This window comes from Phalangium opilio, unplaced genomic scaffold (assembly GCF_054372755.1).
Source record: "Phalangium opilio isolate 3A_F unplaced genomic scaffold, DU_Popi_V2 ptg000032l_1, whole genome shotgun sequence".
NCBI classification, from domain to species: Eukaryota; Metazoa; Arthropoda; class Arachnida; order Opiliones; family Phalangiidae; genus Phalangium; species Phalangium opilio.
Genome location: NW_028324159.1, coordinates 8,150,621 through 8,172,036, shown reverse-complemented (window position 1 = coordinate 8,172,036; position 21,416 = coordinate 8,150,621). Strand labels below are relative to the sequence as shown.

At 36.0% G+C, this 21,416-nt stretch overlaps 1 protein-coding gene and 3 long non-coding RNA genes across 8 annotated transcripts; 3 read left to right on the top strand and 1 right to left on the bottom strand.

Moving 5' to 3' along the window:
- Positions 1-1,400: 1,400 nt before the first annotated feature.
- LOC149685851 (uncharacterized) lies at positions 1,401-3,597 on the top strand. 4 transcript variants are annotated; one of them, XR_016384021.1, is made up of 7 exons: positions 1,401-1,927; positions 1,988-2,059; positions 2,187-2,301; positions 2,365-2,612; positions 2,682-2,893; positions 2,983-3,035; positions 3,097-3,597. It is a non-coding gene; the product is annotated as an uncharacterized LOC149685851 (long non-coding RNA). The 4 variants fall into 4 exon arrangements; XR_016384020.1 differs by having other exon boundaries at positions 2,983-3,597; XR_016384018.1 differs by lacking the exons at positions 2,983-3,035; positions 3,097-3,597 and having other exon boundaries at positions 1,401-1,582; positions 1,672-1,927; positions 2,682-2,799.
- A 12-nt stretch (positions 3,598-3,609) lies between these two features.
- On the top strand, positions 3,610-4,320 carry LOC149685850 (uncharacterized). The gene is made up of 2 exons (XR_016384023.1): positions 3,610-3,890; positions 3,945-4,320. It is a non-coding gene; the product is annotated as an uncharacterized LOC149685850 (long non-coding RNA).
- Positions 4,321-4,345: 25 nt separating this feature from the next.
- Positions 4,346-5,022, bottom strand: LOC149685849 (uncharacterized). The gene is made up of 4 exons (XR_016384022.1): positions 4,886-5,022; positions 4,754-4,825; positions 4,512-4,626; positions 4,346-4,448 (listed from the first exon to the last, which is right to left on the bottom strand). It is a non-coding gene; the product is annotated as an uncharacterized LOC149685849 (long non-coding RNA).
- A 970-nt stretch (positions 5,023-5,992) lies between these two features.
- On the top strand, positions 5,993-12,772 carry LOC149685848 (uncharacterized). Of its 2 annotated transcripts, none has more exons than XM_089870950.1 (10): positions 5,993-6,160; positions 6,237-6,289; positions 9,569-9,755; positions 9,819-10,070; positions 10,139-10,186; positions 10,262-11,398; positions 11,465-11,515; positions 12,016-12,233; positions 12,296-12,455; positions 12,520-12,772. In XM_089870950.1, exons 3-10 carry the CDS (start codon positions 9,569-9,571, stop codon positions 12,705-12,707), a joined length of 2,241 nt encoding a protein of 746 aa, XP_089727076.1. In that variant the 5' UTR covers positions 5,993-6,160; positions 6,237-6,289; the 3' UTR covers positions 12,708-12,772. The 2 variants fall into 2 exon arrangements, with proteins under 2 accessions (XP_089727076.1, XP_089727077.1); XM_089870951.1 differs by having other exon boundaries at positions 5,994-6,160; positions 10,262-11,371; positions 11,453-11,515.
- The last annotated feature ends 8,644 nt before the right edge of the window (positions 12,773-21,416 follow it).

Sequence of the window (21,416 nt, the reverse complement as noted above, 5' to 3'; positions counted from 1 at the left end):
TGACTGGTCTAATACCGCCGCTAAACCTGGCGCATGTCGGGCAACTAAGTTATTTTGTGATGCAGCGTCTGTGATGCCACGTTAGACTTCTCACTGACACAAATTGTTAATTTTTCTACGCGTGACGGGGGTGCACGTTGTATAGATAATACCCTGGACCTAATCTTTATTACTGACCCAAATGTGGCTCATTCTCCATCATTGTTACCACCCATACCCTAGTAGCACAGGCCTATTGGCAAAAGGTTGGGAAAAGGGCGGCTTGGTTGGTTGACCGTTGGCAATGGCATACTGCTGGCTTTATGTTCAAAGCCACCAGTAAATAAAATCTGCCAGCATATAACCGTCAGTTAACCGCCATCGTAATTGTTTTGATGCATTGTTTCAACTTAACATCTTTGAATAAGAGATATTATGAATTCCATAATGTTAAAAGAGTATATTTGTATTATAGCTACTTTTCATATATAAATCAAAACGCTTTTCTTTTAAATTACATTTCCTACTGGCATAGTGTTGGAAATCCCACCTCGTTCCCACCGTAAGCCCATCATCTTTATCTACAAGCCGACATAAATAATTATTATATTGATTAATATTAGCAATTAACCATAATAATCTAATTCATAGTGATATTGAAAACTCTTAAAATTTTATTAACGTTAAAATGTTTTTTAAAAGTCTGCGGCCCATTATGGGTGCTGGTTTTTTGGCGGATATCTGATGGGGAAGGGTTGGCACCTCTAAAACATTCCATACAAAAACCTATTTAATAATATTAATTCATCTAAAAGTACAAAATTCAATTTACTTGCATTATCGCTATCTTTTAAAAAACCACATATTAATTGTTCAATTTTAAATAGAGCAAAAGGAAAAACCGAACCGATTTTATGCCTATCAAAAACATATGCTTTGTTTTTTATATATTTGTGAAAGCAAGCTCTATTTTATAGCGAAATATTAGGCGGAATGATACTTAATGTAAAATCACGTTGGAAGGGAGTACTATTGACAATTTTTTGCGCTATTTTATTTTCACCAATGGAGTTATGAAAGCTGGAAGCATAACCTATGAACAACAATTTTGGAGTCGCTCTACCGCTTCTAATCCTATTAATCCTCCTTGGTTGTGAACAGGCTGAATGATCTTTTCCCTTTCAACTTTCAAGCTCCTATCTTTGTTTTTTATGTTCCCTCCTTTCCAAAATTTCCATTCCCCTTTCTCTCCACGAACACACGTGGTGAATGGGTTATTCTTGTAGCGAGGTTTCAACACAACAGTAGATCACTACGGAGGCTGCGAAACCAGTCTAAATCCGTCTTTTTTAGTAAAACGCTTTCGGTGTATCACGCGTGCTGCGACTTTTCTTTGTACGAAGAAGTATTCAAGGGCCGTATTCTGCAGAAAAAGTATGCTCCTCCCCCGAACTTAAGCTCGCTGATTGGTCGGTCAGGATCGAACTTAGGGCTTTTCATTGGCGGTGGCGGTTTTGGGGCAAATCTCACTTAAGACTTGTGATAGGTTGAAATTTTCGAGCAGACGACATTGACACGTGTCAAAATATACACCAAATTCAAAGTAGTAATTTTAGAACTCGGCAAACCGTTCAGCACCATGAATCGGTTAATTGACCGGTTTTTTTGCTTTCTTTTTTCACCGGAACTTAGCAGACTACACTTCGTCGTTGCTAATGGCGGTAATGGCAGGTAATGGATTATATTGTTCTTGGTGTTGTTGACTTTAGAAAGAAAGACAACTAAATTATTGTTTTAAATACTGTTAGTTTACAAAATATAAGGGTTTGCGTTGTTATAATTTAAAAAATATGCCTTTGTTTTGTGGGAAAATAAAGTCGAACTCTGCCCGAAGTCGAAAAGGATTGACACCGAGGCTTATGACGAAGAAACTCCTCTGTAGACTGTAGTAAGTAGTAAAGAAAGATTTTATTGTTTCTGTTATTGACTTATTGTTTGGTTCTGTAAGATAAGTTTCAAGCAACAGAGGCACGCTAGTAAATGATTGGAACATGAAATGAGGCACCATCCCATAGCGAAGGTATTTCGTCATTCATTGGCCATGACCAAGATAATTGTGTTTTGATACAAATATGATTGCCTAATCCTTATGGGTCATGAAAGCCTGATTCGTTATACTTATAATATATATTCCATGACTGTCACAGCCATCTTCCCTGGCACTTGGCACCATGAACTGTACCTATTTTATAATCAAAGCACCGACAGCGAAAGAAATACTTCTACCTTTTATTAAGCAACTATTGCATTAATGTTCAACTGGTAAATAATGTTGCACACATGTCTAACAAATAGAAATATTCATATGCTTTTCTTTTATTATAGATTTGTGGTTATGACATTTCTATCATTGACACTGGCAATGGCAATGGAGAATTATCTAGGGTGGGCACTTCCTCTAAGGATATCTGCCAACATTGAAGTGTTGTAATCAACTTGCATATTAAGGTATTAACACTTTTATTAGTTGAGCATGCTTTACTCTAAGGTATCCCTTTAAAGAGAAGGCTGGCATAGTTGTTGCAAGTATAAACTACCAACGAGTATGTGATTTGCGCCTATACAAATAAGAGGTGAGCTCTTTAAAGGTTTGGATTAGATAAACAAATCAAACTTAACTAATTATTATTATGGTAATAAAGAATCAATTATAGGAAAATAAGTAACGGAGAGGAAACAATGTCGAGACTGAATGATGAGCTGTTACTCAAAACAGTTTAGCAACATTATTTAAATAAAACTTGAGTTTATTTTGACTTATTTATTTATTTAGTTGGTATAGGTCTGAAAGCCATATGGCCTATTGACCACCAGTAAATGAAAATTTTTGACTTTATCACATAGGATTCTCGATGTAAATTAGTTTCTTATTTTCAATGTCTATAAGACCATTTTATTAGACGGCCACTAAATGCACATCTATGGTATTATTATCTGATGTAGGCAAATGTATGAGTCTGTTGGAATGGTATTTGGATGAAGGAACTGGCATTCATGTGCATATGTTCTTGAGCATTGTTGTTTATGTATTATCATTATAAGATTGTATTAATATAGGACCAATGGAAATCATGTATCGAACCTAAAATCCTATATATGGAAAAAAGGCTTTTATTGATCATCTTTGTTGCAGTTTTAAAAGAAGATTCCCCATATTTGTAGTTTTCAATTGCACATTTCAACAAGTCACGAAGCATTACTGAAACAAAATATTTAAAATGACCTTCATTTTGCACATTCTATTCTAAAAACGTACGTGTTTCAATTTAAACTTTAGTTATTGATTTATTCGCTACTACCCCTTTATTGTTAAATCACAATTAAAAAATGTGCCAATATAGGAACTAGTAAGCCTATTGGTGATTCTATCTCACATTGGCTATTTTTTTTATCTAAGTGATCCGTCTTTAAAGTTTGAGCACCCCTATGTATTTATTAAATTATTATTATTTATTTCGCACCCAAAGTTACTGGCAACCACAGAGGCAGAAGAGCCTATTTAAGGTTACCCGGACGTACAATACAAATATAGAAAACAATAAATATCAAGTATACAAAAATATAGGAAGTTTAACAATTTTTAGAGAGCCAAGTGTCCAAGAAAAATTTCGAGATATTAGTCTTAAATACGGGTAGAGAAACGTCGTTTGCTATTTCCCTAAGACATACGGGAAGATTATTCCATAACCGTACAGACCGAAAGAAAAATAACGCGAGGCATCTGGCGTAGTGTAAGGAATACGTTAGTACGGAGTGTCTGGGATTCTCCGTCAGTATATCGTCCAATTGAAAGTATTGGCAGTCGCCACGCAAAAATGAATTAAGACAATAAAACTGCAACATTTGAATGGGTAGGAAATAGGGAGTCAACATATTCTTGTGTTTCATTACTATTTCTCCAACAGTTCCATAAAAGTTGGACATTTACCAACTACATATTTACATACATTGCTGGAGAATATCCGAATTCGAGTATAAGATAGCTAACAATTTACGGCATACTGACAAATGTCAAGTTCAAAACTGGGAATAAAGGTACATTTTACGAGTTCATGGACGTAACTGGTTCGGCCTCCAATTTTACCGCTCTCCATTGTCGAAGCAGTCTTCTTTCATATATCGCCTTTCAAGATGGTCACTATCTTCTTGATCTCTTCCAACCAACAATCTTCCTCATTGACATCATTAACCTATCTGTGTTCCCTGATGTTTTATCCAGTTATCCTTCCTCTGCTGTGTGGTGTTTTGACAGTGAATGAAGTTATTAAAGTACATTGTCCCTATATTGCTATCTTTAATTTGCTAAAATAAACCGGTTGGTAACAGAAGAAAATGAAGAGAAATTCCTACTATAGAGGTCAAAAATAGTTCCCAATCGAGTTCATGTCAAACACGTCATAACCACAAATCTATAATAAAAGAAAAGCATATGAATATTTCTATTTGTTAGACATGTGTGCAACATTATTTACCAGTTGAACATTAATGCAATAGTTGCTTAATAAAAGGTAGAAGTATTTCTTTCGCTGTCGGTGCTTTGATTATAAAATAGGTACAGTTCATGGTGCCAAGTGCCAGGGAAGATGGCTGTGACAGTCATGGAATATATATTATAAGTATAACGAATCAGGCTTTCATGACCCATAAGGATTAGGCAATCATATTTGTATCAAAACACAATTATCTTGGTCATGGCCAATGAATGACGAAATACCTTCGCTATGGGATGGTGCCTCATTTCATGTTCCAATCATTTACTAGCGTGCCTCTGTTGCTTGAAACTTATCTTACAGAACCAAACAATAAGTCAATAACAGAAACAATAAAATCTTTCTTTACTACTTACTACAGTCTACAGAGGAGTTTCTTCGTCATAAGCCTCGGTGTCAATCCTTTTCGACTTCGGGCAGAGTTCGACTTTATTTTCCCACAAAACAAAGGCATATTTTTTAAATTATAACAACGCAAACCCTTATATTTTGTAAACTAACAGCATGGATGAAGGATGCGCGTGAGGAAATTTGTTTTCACTCTACAGGATAGGCAACTCCCTATCTCGAACGACAGAATATTCTGTATACACTCTGTTACAACGTCGGTTGTCAGTACGCGCAAAGCTAGGTTTCTATGTAACGTAGCTTTGTACGTGCTGTCAAGAGACAAAAAACTTCAGGATCTTCAGGATTTAAAATATCCGCGAGTTTTTTAGCTCGAGTGCACGGACCTCTAGGCCTTGTTTCAAATAGGTGTGAAATTGCATACAGTCTACTACACGCATTTGAAACTAAGGTCTAGAGGTCCGTGCACTCGAGCTAAAAAACTCGCGGATATTTTAAATCCTGAAGATCCTGAAGTTTTTTGTCTCTTGACAGCACGTACAAAGCTATGTTACATAGAGAAATATATTTGCGCGTGCTGACAATCGACGTTGTAACAGAGTATATACAGAATTTTCTGTCGTTCGAGATAGGGAGTTGCCGATCCTATAGCGTGAAAACAAATTTCCTCACGCGCATCCTTCATCCATGCTAACAGTATTTAAAACAATAATTTAGTTGTCTTTCTTTCTAAAGTCAACAACACCAAGAACAATATAATCCATTACCTGCCATTACCGCCATGAGCAACGACGAAGTGTAGTCTGCTAAGTTCCGGTGAAAAAAGAAAGCAAAAAAACCGGTCAATTAACCGATTCATGGTGCTGAACGGTTTGCCGAGTTCTAAAATTACTACTTTGAATTTGGTGTATATTTTGACACGTGTCAATGTCGTCTGCTCGAAAATTTCAACCTATCACAAGTCTTAAGTGAGATTTGCCCCAAAACCGCCACCGCCAATGAAAAGCCCTAAGTTCGATCCTGACCGACCAATCAGCGAGCTTAAGTTCGGGGGAGGAGGATACTTTTTCTGCAGAATACGGCCCCAAGTTGAAACGGTGCGCCTTGCACGATACCGGGCGGTTTATTTATATTTCGGAGTCGGACGCGTGTACAACGGTCAGGTCAACGAGTAGTCGTCGCCATTTTGCTCTAGTCATATTTTCAGTACGGTACCGATTTAATTTTTTCCGGACTAGGTTACAACGAGTGGTCGTTGCCATTTCGACTTGAAAAATTTTAAGGTAAATATATTTTATTAAATATTAGTATTTCACTGTACTTCAAATAATTTTAGCCCAATATTTTACTTTTTGGAAGGATTATCTACGATTGTGGAAAACACACAAAGGCCTAAGTGGAATTTTTAAAAGGTTATGAATATTTAATTACTTAAATCCCATAAGTCTTGCTTAGCTAGTGTTTCGTTAAGTTTCAAATTAATTTCTGACGGTTTTGAAATTTATTTGAATAATTTGAATTTTTATATTCAATAACGGGGCAATACCCCAGTGTTGCCAGTCATTTTTTAATACAAAAAGTTAGCCAATTTATAGCTAGATATAAGCCGAATTGATTTCGAAAGCTGTTGGCAACACTGCCATCTTTACTGTAAAGGAAGGGAGGAATTTTCTCCTCTTAGTGTTTGAGTAAAATCTTTCATAGTTGCATGCAGTAATAGCTCCACAATATTGCTGGGGGGTGGTGAAAAAATATGAGGTTTCAAAAGGTGTACATTAGTTTATAGATAGCTGAGGGAGTTCAGGCACTGTAAAAAAGTTTGACTCTGATGCTTTATTAAGTGTATAGCATCCTTTCATGAAGTGTTAAAATAAGATAGCTTTCAACATTATTTTAGATTAAGCTTAATGTTTTGTTTGAAATATTAGTTTGATCTCAAAAGAATGAGAAATTAATTTTGAGTAAGGTTAGTGTATATTCAAAGATAGTTTGATATACAGTGCAATATATTTAAATGGATATACGGGGCAGTTAATTTGTTTTAAAGGGATATACAGGGGCAACTAATTTATTTTAATGGGATATACAGGGGCAACTAATTTATTTTAATGGGATATACAGGGGCAACTAATTTATTTTAATGGGATATACAGGTACAATTAATTTATTTTAATGGGATATACAGGTACAATTAATTTATTTTAATGGGATATACAGGTACAATTAATTTATTTTAATGGGATATACAGGTACAATTAATTTATTTTAATGGGATATACAGGTACAATTAATTTATTTTAATGGGATATACAGGTACAACTAATTTATTTTAATGGGATATACAGGTACAATTAATTTATTTTAAAGGGATAAACGGGGCATTTAATTTGTTTTAAAGGGATATATGGGGTTCGGTTAATTTGTTTTAAAGGGATATATGGGGTTCGGTTAATTTATTATTTTTAATTTTATTTACTATGGAAAAAGTTACACTCAGTAAACGGCAATTGAGGAGAAACAGAGCTAAATATTTGAAAAGTGTAGTTGATAGGATATCCGAATATCCGCAGTCTATATCTGAAAATAATTGTGTTACTCATGTTGAAGATTTACGAAATGGAACTAATACTGTATGCGAGAGTGAGGGTTATATTAGGGAAAGCTTCAGTGAAAGTGATAAAGATGGGGATATGGTGTTTGATATTTCTGCTACATCTGATAGTTCTGAGAGTTCTGATAATAGCTTTGACAACTTTTCAAGTGGCATAACCACTTCTAGTTCAAGTTCTTCTGATGAAGAACCTTCTGATTTGGCCCAAGACCTTAGAGAATGGATCATTAACCACAATGTAGATACAGTTAAAGTTAACAGCTTGCTTAAAATATTTAAAGATCACGGTCACAATGAGTTACCCAAAGATTCTCGAACACTTCTAAAAACTATTAGGCAAACTTCGGGAATTTCGAAAGTGGCCAATGGCGAGTACTGGCACATTGGTTTTAAAATTGGCTTGAAAACATTTTTGGATTTGCATCCTGATTATGATGAGCCTATTTCATTTGCAACAAACATTGATGGTATTCCTTTAACTGATAGCTCAACCACCAATTTTTGGCCTATTTTGGTAGGCGTGTTTAGTTTTAAGCATGGCATTGTTGGAGATGTATTTCCAGTAGGCGTTTTTTGTGGTGATACGAAACCGGGATCACTTGCTGAATATCTAGATAACTTTATCAAGGAATTATTAGATCTCAGTGAAAATGGGTTTATTTATGGTGGAAAGTCTTTCATATGTAAACTAGATGGGCCCTTTATTTTGGATACTCCAGCCAGGTCTTTTATCAAAAACACAAAGGGTCATACGGGATACTATTCTTGTGACAAGTGCACTATTCAGGGGTTTATGCTAGATCATAACATGATTTTCCTGCAAGATATTACAGAAGAGAATGTTTCTCTTCGAACTAATATCTCATTCCGAAATCAGAGTAACGAGGAACATCATTTAAGAGGCGCTCGTTCACCCCTTGAACTTTTAGACATCGATTTAGTAGTCCAATAACTCCAATTTCCGTTAGATCACATGCACCTTTTATGTTTAGGAGTAACCAAGAGATTTTTAAGAGCATGGATTAAAAGAGGCAAATTCGTTGTCAGGCTTAGTACTCAGCAAGTTACAGAGCTATCATCAAGGTTAAACGCGTGTATACCACATATCCCCAGTGAGTTTGCAAGAAAACCAAGATCACTTAAACATGTAGATCGTTGGAAAGCAACTGAATTTCGACAGTTTCTTTTGTATACTGGTCCAGTCGTGTGTAAGGGGATTGTTGCCAATGATGTAATGGATCATTTCAGATTGCTTCAATGTGCAGTTTATATCTTAGCTTCACCAACTTTAAGCAGAACACTCGTTGATTATGCCGCTCAACTTCTCGAATTGTACGTTTTCTCTTGCTCTGATTTTTATGGCCAAAAATTTGTTAGTTTAAATGTGCACAGTTTAACGCATATAGCTGCAGATGTTAAAAGATTTGGCCCTTTGGATGCATATAGCGCTTTTCCATTTGAGAATCATTTGCAGTTCTTAAAGAAAAAGTTACGATCCCCAAGTAAGCCCTTGCAACAATTGTGCAAACGCTTAAATGAAGGTCAAAAACTTTATTCTACAAAACATCGCACTGACGGTTTAGTTCTTAAACAACCATTTAAAGACAGGAGCCAAAATGTTCCATATGATGCACAGTCTTTTAAAAAGCTGCAAACCCAGAACTATATTTTAACGACACGTTTGGCAGATAGTTGTGTTAAATTGAACACAGGTGAAATTATTAAGATTAAACATATCTATAAGACTAAATGTAACGATGTAATGTTAGCTGGGAGTATCTGCAAGTACCATGATGACATTTTTTCATATCCTTTACCCTCGTCTAAGCTAGGCATGTTTAAAGCTAGAATTTCAAAGCGAGTGAAATCTTATTCTTTAAACTTATTTGAACAAAAATGTTTTCTTACTTTACATGAAAACAATTCTATGGCCTCAATTATTCCCCTTCTACATTATCATAAGTGCAATAGACTCTTTAATAAATTCCTTTCACAGTTTCCTGTAAGAGGGTGTATAAATTGTCCAAAGAGATGGACGAAGTTTGAAATCTTAGCTAGGGATTTTTTTGGTTATATTTAGATGTTCGTGATATTTGCGTTCGCTGAAGGAACAGTTGAGGCTGTTCCAAAGTCATGGTGCTTAAACGAAGAGTCTTGCTACTGGCCACCACAAAGACTGCACAAAGAGATAACAAAATTAATATCTACTTCAGCAAAACCAGATTCAGATTGGATTCTTTATGAGGGAAAAATTCTATTGCAGACTGGTATGTAGTAATATATTGAGCTTTCGACTCTAAATTTGTAAATTTTAATACATTTTTAAAAAGCCCTGTACAAAAGTGCACAGGAGCACCTCAAAAAGTCAGAAGTAACTTCAGACTTAGCAAGCGAAGGGGAATTCGGTCGAGGGAAGAGACGGAGGACTACTGTTTCAAATAAAAGCTTGGCTAATTGTTTGGAAAATTCTGATTCTGATACTAATTGTTCCAATGATTCTACTGACTCCAAGATAAAGAAAAAAACGAAGGGGCGAAAAAAGATTTCACTACCAGAGGCGCCCCCTATTCCAACATCAAAATGTGCGTAATTAACAATTATACTATACTTCAGAGATAGTGGTCTTGAGTGACTTTTTATTTAATTTCAGTTAGCGGAGAAAATGTTGGCAACCGATGTAGCCAAACACTTTCTGAAAGTAAGAATTTCATCACATATCTTTGATTTTTGAGCCTTTCCTTTTCTAATATTTTCTTTTGACTTAAACAACTAGTGGGCAGTTCGTTTCTAGGAAGCGCAGACGCTTCTCTATTAAATCATAGTCGAAAAGGTAGCGCGGAATCACGAATTTGCAATTCATCTCCGAGACTTGATAAAAAAGATACGTCCAAGACAAAATATAGGGATGATTCACCCTTTGTATGCAATGACATTGATTCCCCTTCAGAATCCAATGCAATAGATTTTTCGTCTCAATCTTGCGACAGAGAGAATTTGCTCTCCAAAATTGCAGTTTCTCCCCAAGCTAAGTCTTTGGAAGGTGTTACACCCTCTAACTCTTACCACAAAGAGAGTTCGCCTATTAATTTCCCTGTTAAATCCAACATTGCTGATATCTCATCTAAACCCAGTGATGTAGACAATTTATCGAAAGATAATGGTGACTCTCCTTCAATGCTTGTAGAACAGCTAGTTGCACCATTGGTAATAGAAAACAGTCCAGGCATAACCAATCAACAAACTAGTATTTCCTCAGTGCACTCCAGCAACGATTTAGATTCTTCAGATGGCCAATATGATTGTTCTTCTAGAACTCATGTTGAACGCGGTAATTCTGGAAAAAAACGCGCTACTAGTAAAACCTACGCTGGAAAACGTTCTGTAGGAAACGTTCAGAAGGAAAGTGTTTCTTCTGTAGCCAAAGAAAATCACAAACGAAAAAATGACAATTGCCAGGATTTGTCAAAATCTCAAAGAAACCAAAATTTTGAAAAGAGTACCATGTCACAAAAAAGAAAAATCTTTTCGCCTTCAAAATCCAAAACAATTCACCAACGTCTTCTAACTGTTTCACCATCTAAAGCGTCAAAGAGTCGTTTGAGTCTGAGAGATCTATCGCCCGTTAAAAATAACAGGGGTAATAAAAATAATGGCGATGAAGTTTTTTCGAACCAGGAAAGGAATTCCAGAAATAGACGGCTGTTGTCTGCATTCGAAGAAAATAATCGCTTAAATGCAGGCACTTCTGTGCCTCTACAAGAATGGAGCTCTCCCATAAGCAGGCCTCAAGGAAATTCTCTAACCCGTTCTAGTGCAGACTTAGCTCTTAACACTGGAACACCAAGAACATCAATGCATACTACGGCTTCACTGGAATTTGATGGTAGAAGACCTTTGGATAGTTATTATAGTAATTATAGTTATTCTAGTTTCAGTAAAAACTAACTGATCGTCTTTTAATTAGCTTCATCTCTAGGTAGATCACCAGAAGCACGTATAAACTCCAATAACTTGGATTACTTAAAAGGTATCTTTTTGTTTTTTTTTTTTTGGTTTTGTAGCATCAACAACATCCCATGGGATGGGCTGATTAGAGTAGACAGACGTAGAAAACATCAGGATAACTCACCCCTAAAACTTTCTCGTTAATTCAGAATAATTTTCAAAGTTTTGATTTCAACTCGCTAGCCCTAACGCCATTTTGTCATAAAGTTTTTGATATGTATAAGTTCACAAGACACGAACTTTCCACGAGCAATATAAATTATTGTGCTATCATGGAAAATTCCTTTGTCTCATTAAATTTTACATAGGAATATTTTGTTGCAAAATGGTATTAGGCTTAGCGGGCAGAAATCAAAAATTAGAAAATTAATTACAAATTAGGGAGAAGGTTTTGGTGAATTATTCTAATATTCCTATGAATATTTTAGCAGCCTTAATAGACTAAAAATAACTCTTATTTGTTCTTTGTCCCTTCAAATTTTATCATAAAGTTGATAATATTTAATTGCTTCAAATTAACAGGTCAAAGTGATGAAAAATTCAAGCGAACGGTGATTTTGATGCTAACAGACTTAAATACCAAAATGGATACATTACTGAATAATTCTAAAGAAAGTACAACTGCAATTTCTCAAGATTTAATTGAGATAGAAGAATTTCCTGACCTACCGCTTGCTTCACTTCAAGACGTGAAGTTAGTCGAGAGACTATTGATGGATAAAGTAATTAAGAGAAAAACTGTGAGTTTTCAATCTTCTCGAAAACCATGTATAACTTCACTTTTAAAACTGATCTTTAACAGGTGAAAATGTTTGCATCCTATGGAGGTAAAAAAGTAAAAAATTGCTGTCAGAAGTTGTTTAATAAGGTATTGACACACGAAGTAACTCTCCAATTCAACTGGGTTGGTTCAGAGAAGAAGTACCCTTTCGTTCAATTAGAACTTAAAAACGTTTTTGTTGGTAAGCTAAATGCTAGGATATTATATAATTCTTGATTTCAAATTGGGAATTATGTACATTTCAGCGGCGGTACAAATGAATTTCAAAGGATTGAAGGAATTCCAGGCTGAAGATGCAATTAAGAAGTATCTGAAAGGAGCATTTGACAGAAATGGTGGTCGTGCCAAACGAAGAAAGAAGGCTGAGGAAGTGAAACAAAAAACTGCTGAAGAAGACTCTTATGGACAGTCATCTGGTTCAGATACTGAATAAATTTTTAAACAATTTATGTGACGAAACTTTCTTTTGAAATGATTAAAACGTTTTCAGTTAATTCACGATATTTAACATTATTTAATTATTCATTATAAATAATTGGAGGCCTACGTAATTTGTGGTAATTTATGTATATATTGAAGATGATAAGTGTAGGTTAAAAGAAAAAAGTTGTATAATCTGTAGGATAATGTAGGACCATTGGTTGGGAAATATAGGCGAAGTGGTGGTACCATTTAGGCCAAGTGTTGTTTACTGTTGGTATAGTGCAGAGAAATTGATGGGTCAGTGGTGTAAAAAATAAGGGTGAAAGTTTGGATAAATAATGGCCTAACTATTGGATAAGTGGTGAAAATATGTAGGCTGAGCGAGTGGTTATACGCCAATAGAGTGGAGGCTAAAGGATTGGGTTAGTGGTGGTAACGAATTGGCCAAACAGTTGGTACAATAGTGGTTACATGCAAGACAAACAATTGGATCAATGGTGAAAAGCTGTATTTTGAATGATGGAATGATTGGTGGCAGAGAGTAGGCCATGTGAGTGTATACGTGGTGATTACGTGTAGGCTGAATGTTATCTTAAGTTCTGGTAAAGTGTTGGCGAATTAGTTAGTTGAGAGGTGGATTAAAACAGGGGAGCCTTTGGATTGAGTAGTGGTGATAGGTAGGCTGGGAGTGGGGTCGGTGATGGTAAACTAAAAGAAAAGATGTGGCAAAAATTATTTCTTAGGATGGTAGATAGGTGGATAAGTCTAGGCAAGCAGTTGGCAAATTTTAGCAACCCCAGCACCGAGCCAGTAGTTTGCCAAGTAGGACATGGCCAATTGCTTGCCAAGGCTTTGCCAACAGTGTTGGGCCAGTAGTAACCCACCAGCTGGTGGCCCAACGATTTTGTGCTACTAGGGTAGGTATGAGTGACCACGGCACCATTTTATTTAACGTTGCCCAATCAGCCTCCAAGCCTATCCACGTCCCTAAACCTAACTTCTTCAAAACTGATTATGTTCTGTTTAGTAACTTTTTATCTACCATCGACTTGGCCCTAGTGCTCAGTCAGGGTGACCCTGATACCAATTATTCCGTCCTCCTTGCCCTACTGCAAACTGGTATACGCTCCTTTTCCCGACTCACTAAACCTCATGCCCCACTTTCCATTGCCCAACAACTAATGCCTCATGAGAAGTGAAAATTAAGCTGTCCATAAAGTATCTTTTTCTTCATCGGTTTCGCTTTTTGGTTTAGAAAGATATTATTATTATTATTTACTGCTATCCTACTAAAAACATCCCACTATCGAAGAGGGCCTCGTAAATAGGAATGATTCAAAACGGCTCTGCAACACAAAAATTGTGTATTATATTGATAATAGTTCCGTGTTTTCATATTGTCGGATTTGTCTTGGCTGCTGCTCTAACTCATTTTAGATTACATATTACGAGGGCATTGAGTAATAGAAAGAGTGACATTATTGAAGCAAACAAGTAATAGAGAGTTTAAAGCAAGAACGGAGTAAAATTCCGATATGAGTCGCGAGATTCATGGGGGCAACTTTTCCTCTCTCTCTCTCTCTCTCTGAAATATGAAAAAAACCTCTTTCCCGCAGTATAGAGCAGTAGACCGTTTTTGATGGGGAAAACGGCCGAAACGCGCCTACACCAGCACATTCATAAAGTAGAAAACTTTCCAGTCAGCTATAAAAGCCAAACAGAATTAAGAGAAATGAAAATTCAGCGACTACTGTATATCCTGCCACGTGAACCCTTTTTAGAAAATCGAAGAGAGGTGACTTAGAAATTTTATGGTCGAAGCCAATGTAAACACGTTGCTTTCAATTGGCATACAAAACCCTTGCCATCACAACCTGCATTTGGGAATGCTTCCCGAAAACTTGATCTCTCTTTGTATCATACTCATACTGCGATTTGATTTTCATTTCATCGAAGGTAATCTGAGTCAATTTTTCTAATTCAGATTTGCTTGTGACCACTACTTTCATAATTTTCCAAATCTCAGTTCAAACTCTACCAGACATCTTAATTTCAGAAGTATATTGTTTTAAAGTTGAAATATCAGGAAGGGGGATTTTTAAATCTTCTTCAAAAATATAGGCTCGTTTACTAAAGTTACTTAAAGCAAAAGCTCTATTTAAATTACCCAGACCACAAGCTACTACCCTAGTAGCGCAAAAGTAACAGCCCGTGGCTGCTGGGCGCGTGTTGGCTAGCAGTGTCGGTTGACCACATTTTATCGAGTCGAAATGTCCGACTTGGCCCGTGATACGTCTTAGTGCCGGGGAACATAAAAGTTAATTTGAAAAAACAGGTATTTTTCAAACTCTAAAACGTCTCTTTCCCGTCTCGTACAATTAAATATGCCGTCTTTTACCCGACACCTTACCGTTTCTTAGCCGCCATGTTGTCGTTTCTTGATAATTACCAACCGCCTTCTATCCGTCCCTTTTCTCCCAACTAGACCATACCTTACCCGATTACCGCCAATTTCAAAACAACGAAAGTGAAATGACTCACTGTGATAAGAATATTTTTTGTTTAGTGAGTACAGTTTTGCGGTCGTATTCTGCAGAAAAATTAAACTCCTCCTTCTGCCCTAAGCTCGATGGTTGGACCGTCAACTATTGTCCTTGGACTTCTAATTGGCTACGTCCACCGATGACGTTCATAGTCCTTGGCTCAGTGAATGGAGATTCAACCAGAAAGAAGAGCCTTACAATTTAGTTCAGTTTGCGTTTCAAGTTGAACTAAATTGCAGTGTAAGGTCAGTGCACAGTGTAAATTTATCGTCAAAGGTCAGTGCTGCAACCTTTCACCCCAGACGTTTAATTTATTAACGCCACCTATCATATGAACTAAACAGTAATTTCGTGCCGGATATCCCGATTTAGTTTAATTCGTTGCTGTCTACTCTACATTGAAATAATTCAACGTATCGGTAACAGCCGCTTCTTAAGGTAATGATATGTAACATGGTGTAACGTTGAGTAATGTATAAATTTTCATGTAAATGATGTGCTTTAAACCTTTGTGTATGAAAACTAATTGTAATTGAAATTTGTATTAAACGTCTAATCTTTCTTTGTTTCCATGTTGTTACTCACCTTGATAATATAGAAATTTCCGCGAACCACAACTAACTAAGCTTCATGAAGGCATAATTATAACATTGCCTTAATGGCACCCCGACGTCTGACTCTGTGTCAGAGACTGTCAGTGGTTTATTTTTTCTCAGTTTATTCTCTCACTAACTTATTGCGCGACCCCTTTTTCCAATCCACAATGGAGCAAGAAAAAAAAAAAAAAAAGACTGGGGGTCGAAATGCAAACGTGCAATTTAAATTCTCTTCTTAATTGACTGGCATAGTCAAGTTTTTTTTGTCTTGTGAAACAGTCATTTTGTTATTCCTTTGTAATTCATGTTCAACTTAACAAATTGTAATAAAATTGATATTGACATGTTCTAACATTGTTAAGATGTACTTGTAATTATTGTACTGAATCATACATAGTAAAGAAACATGGCCAAAAAAATGAAAAAGGCGCCATATTCTCAAGATGAGATGGAAACTTTGTTGACTCAGTTGGAGTCCGTACCTTCGTTGGTCGTGAACGACTATGGAAAGACGCCCGAAGAGAGGAGAAATATGTGGCAGCAAATTACTAATAGAGTAAATGAATTCCACCAACAGAACCGAACTGCTGAAGAAATTAGATAAAAATGGAGCACTGTAAAGACTGAGGTTAGGAAGAAGGTGGCAACAATAACAAGGGAGTCCCGTAAAACTGGTGGGGGACCAAATAAGACGCAGCCATTGACACCTATTGAGTCAAGGGTTGCCTCTTTGATTTCTTAGGTGTCGATGGAAGGTATTCCGAATGCCTTTGATTTCGGTTCATCCAAATTTGGGGTATCTTTGGATGGTCCATCAACTGCTCCTGAAATGTAAGTACTTATTTAGTCATCGCATAACTAACCATAACGGATATGGGGAAATTCAGAAACGTTTTCAGTGAGTTATCATGTGATAAGTATCGCTTAAACGGCTTGATTTTATTTCAGAGCTTGGTCTTAATACCCAATTACTCTGGGGCCTTATCATACCTTGAATAAAAAGCGGCGGTTGTGTCGCGGTTACGTTCGTGCTTCTAAAAACAACAACATTGTCAAAGTTAACGTTTATAGTTTTTCATTTTCACGTGTGACAAGTTAACACAAGGGTTAAGATGGTCATTAAGTGATCACTGTCGTGATAGTAAAATTTTAAATGTCTTCATCAGCACGAGCGGAAACGCGAGCCTTCCACCAATTTCTGTTCATGGTTTGAGGACACCCAAGACTAATTGCCTATTTATACTGACCTCCTCAATCGATAGTTATCACTTGCGATAACACACTAAAAGAATTAAAGAATTGGCCCCATGGCCCGAGAAATTAAAGTAAACTATTGTTACAAACTGGAGTGTGTGCATTATGTTCTAAAACAATTGCAGGGTACCTACTGACTCCTGTCGTGCTGAACCCACCGATAAGAGCGCACCTGCTATTGAAGATGAAAACCAAGCATCACTATCAGCTGATGTAGCTTCGTTTTTTGCAAATTATGGTAAGATGGAATGTTGCTAATGTATTGTATTGTAATGACCATACCACTGACATTTTTCTTGCAGTTCCAGATCCAGGAGCAAGCTGCTCAAAGAGCGGTCCTTTTTTCGGTAAAGATCTGGAAGCGTCTACAGCTAGTGACATAGCTTCGCGTTTTCCACATTTTGATAAGATGAAATTTTGCTAATGTCTCGTAATGTATTTACCATATCATTGACATTATTTCCTTCAGAATCAGATCCAGGAGCTAGCTGCTCAAACAGAACTGTTTTCAGTGAAGATGTGGAAACAAACTACTCCAACAGTGTTCCTACTTCTCTTTTCGATGAAGATAGCCAACCACGTGCCACTTGTAAGTACGACATAAACATGGTTATAACAAACGTTCTTAAAAGGTATAAGTAAATACAAAATATCCTTAACCTTTTATTTGACTTAGTTTATTGTTGTCCAACTTTGAAATTTTAAGTTAAGAGGGCTCATTGCAGATGCTAAGTCAGATTTCCAATCAGACTTTCTACATTATCCCTGCCGTTTCCTTTTAATTCTTTACTTCTCCATTTCGTTTTTTCTATATTACATCCTTTCTTGCTATTGTTTCTGTATGCTCGACCTACCTTTGTGTCGGATTGATAACACGTCTAAACTTTCTTATAGCTGAGTCTCAGCCGCAGCAAAGCAGGAAAAGACCCTTACCATTTAAGGAAAGGCTTATGCTTTCCGCTAGTGATTGTTTGGAGGAAACGCGCAACATAAAGGAGGCTCTAGTCTTGTTCGCGTCCACTTTGCAAGTAATGGCTGACACTGACAGGGCTAACCAAGAAAATGAGAGGCTAAGGCTCGAGAACGAAAGGTTTAGGCTTGAAACCGAAAGGATTCAAGCAAATAATATAGCTGAAGCATTGAGACAGTTAGCCGACAATGGGCGGGCTCCTGAGAAAAATTAAGAGTAGTTATTTTTTTATTTAGTTTGAAAGCATGCTTAAGCAAAGCATGTATAGTTTTTGTAAATATTGAAAATAGCTTTATTGTTTATAGCGTCACCCTAAATTTTTTTTATTTAGTTTGACAGCATGCTTAAGCAAAGCATGTATAGTTTTTGTAAATATTGTAAATAGCTTTTTGTTTATAGCGTCACCCTAAATTGTTTAATTTTTATTTTAAATGTTCAATTTGGCATGGACCTTTTTCGTGGCGTTATTACTCTTTATTTATTAACTCATGGTCAAGTTAACATGAACTCCATTCACTTCTTACACTTGTTAATTATTGTATTCTTCATTGTCAATTAATAGTACTCATCTTCTTTTCCCTCATTTTAATTCGTTTTTCATTTATCATTCAGTCGTTTTCATTGTCATTCTAAATTATTATTTTCTACATGCTCAATTTGGCATGTAAAGGTTTAGTTCAAACAATTTAATTTAATATTACATACACTAGTCGCATGTATTTTTTACTTAAAACTAGAAGCGCCAACAAACAGACATGATGAATACAGTATTAAGTAGCGTAAAACCTAGGCCCTAGGGTTAGGATTTGTAGCATGAATCAAAGCAGACTGCGAATTTTTGTAATTCCAATCCAAAACTGCTGGAAATTAACTTTCTTATAATCTTTAAAAGGAAAGACAATATAAACAGTCACTATATTACATAGACAAACTAAACTACAACTTAAGCCTTGGCCGTAAAGAACGTCGAAAAGCTTACTTTAAATGATATAAAAACCTCTATTAACTGTAATTATTTACCTGAATTACTTTTCTAGACGATAATTCGACCTGATAACGACGTATTTCTTATTAAGGGTGCGACTTCATTAATTAAAAATCGAAAGAGGTAAGTTTTACATTTAATAAATGCTTGTTAATTTAGAAGAATTCAGAAAAACTAACTTCGCTGTAGTTTTTCAGTGTGGCTTGTCACAATTTCCTTAAAAAACTGAAAAATTTTCAATGCGTTTTCTATGGCACGCTAACCCTAAAAGGTGTGACTTTTTCTTTAACATTACGAAAGGGTATCAAGTCATATCTACAAGGGCCTACCGGCCCTGTAGGAAAGAAATTCAAATTTAAAACTCTTCTACTACTGCTATCTAGCGTCGTCTAGGGATACTAATCCAAAAACATTTTATATTAATTTGTTTCACAAAATAGTGCACTCAAAATTAACAATTAACTTGCATAATTAAACTAGTTTAATTATTTTTGATAAGTAAAACCATGAAACTAAACGATTTTTGACGTCACTTTTGGCCACTAGATGGCGGATTTTAGTTTAGCAGCGCGTGGATAAAAAACAACTTCTCGATAGATCACGCGCCAAATTCCATTTTTAAAAACGAACACAGTTAAGCCTAATTTCAAACACGTAGCTTCGCAGACCAGTCGCGCTGTATTATTTTGTTTATCATGGAAGTTAAATCTCTGACTGACAAATTTACCAGGCTTCAAGAAGTAATCCAACGAAGTACAAATACCCCGTGTGTACCAAAACGTACTCAAACACCAATTAAAATGAAGAGCTTCGGCGAAATACTAAATCAAAGCTTAACTAAAAACGAAGCAGTTCCTGTTAGTACTACCGAACCAAGTACTAACAATAATAATAATAAAGAAACTACAATTACCAGTTGTTGTCAAGAATCTCAACCAAAACGTAAGTAACTTTGAAGGAGCTATAGTTTACTAAAACCAAACTTTGAACTAAATTTTGGGGGGTTATTACTTAGGCCTTGGTTCCTCCAAGGACGACGTAACTTTTTCGGAACATCCAGCTTGTCATTCCTGTCAGTACAGAGACTTATTTAACATCGTACTCAAGAAACTCGTGGAAGAACGAACCAATCGTAGACAAAGGGAAATCTTTGAGGCCAAAAATCTTCCTGCTGGACCTTCGGGTCAAGAAACTCAAGCAAAACGTAAGTAACTTTGAAGGAGCTATAGTTTACTAAAACCAAACTTTGAACTAAATTTTGGTGGGTTATTACTTAGGCCTTGGTTCCTCTAAGGACGACGTAACTTCTCCGGAACATCCAGCTTGTCATTCCTGTCAGTACAGAGACTTATTTAACATCATACTCAAGAAACTCGTGGAAGAACGAACCAATCGTAGAGAAAGGGAAATCTTTGAGGCCAAAAATCTTCCAGCTGGACCTTCGGGTTGGGAAATGAGCTTTGAATATAGCGAAAATACTAAAAAGCGCCCCAAGTCCGGATTTCAAAAGTTAAGGAAAACTCTAAGTACTTGGAGCTTTACAAACAAGAAGAAGTAATCTCCTGAAATATAAAAAAAATTAAAAAAAATGAATTTGTTAAAATTTAACTATTGCCCCAAAATTGTTGACGATATGTATTATATTAATGCACAAATAAAGCCAAATTGTTTTAAATCCTTTGAAATTATTAAGCAGAATAGGCGAAACTATAAATTCGGAGGGGGACCGAAAAGATGGTACTCACGTGACCTAGAGAAACTAGAGTACCATCTAGCGTAAGAAAATAAAATTAAATTCACACGTGATTACGGCTATTCTTAAAATAGTGGCCTAAGTTTGCGATTTTACGGACCTTGGCCGAAGTTCCAGTTGTTTAGAGAGTTATTAACAGTAAGTACGACTTAATTATACAATAAAGTAATTTAGGTTTAACATACTTTTACAATGTAATGTCTGATAATACTATTTTGATCCTTAATATTGACTTCTGTACAGTTTTTGATTAAAATGCATAAGCCTTGGTCACATTTTCATCTTGATCTTTCAGAGTTTTACGTTATGACATTAATTATGTTTCGCCAATGCTGTGTACCTGGGTGTAAATCTACACCACTTAGAAATCCATACATAACATTTAGTCCATTCCCAAAAAATGAAGATCTTTGCAAAGAATGGATACGAATTATTGAAACACGAGCTTTAGATAGTCATAAAACTGTTGAAAGGAAACCTTGGAGTACTCCGACTAGAAGAGTACTTGGTAAAAAGCATCAAAATGTTTGTGGGCTTCATTTTAATACCTCAGGGCGACGAAAGTTTGAAGATAAGATACCACTGTATTTTGAGAAATTAGCTGATGAAAATGATGGC

What these genes read in the sequence shown, in the direction of transcription:
- LOC149685848 (XM_089870950.1), top strand. Translation starts at nt 9,569, where the DNA reads ATGTTCGTGATATTTGCGTTCGCTGAAGGAACAGTTGAGGCTGTTCCA. An exon ending in CCCTATTCCAACATCAAAAT is followed by an intron (nt 10,071 to 10,138) that starts GTGCGTAATTAA and finishes ATTTAATTTCAG; the next exon opens with TTAGCGGAGAAAATGTTGGC. An exon ending in ACCTTTGGATAGTTATTATA is followed by an intron (nt 11,399 to 11,464) that starts GTAATTATAGTT and finishes CTTCATCTCTAG; the next exon opens with GTAGATCACCAGAAGCACGT.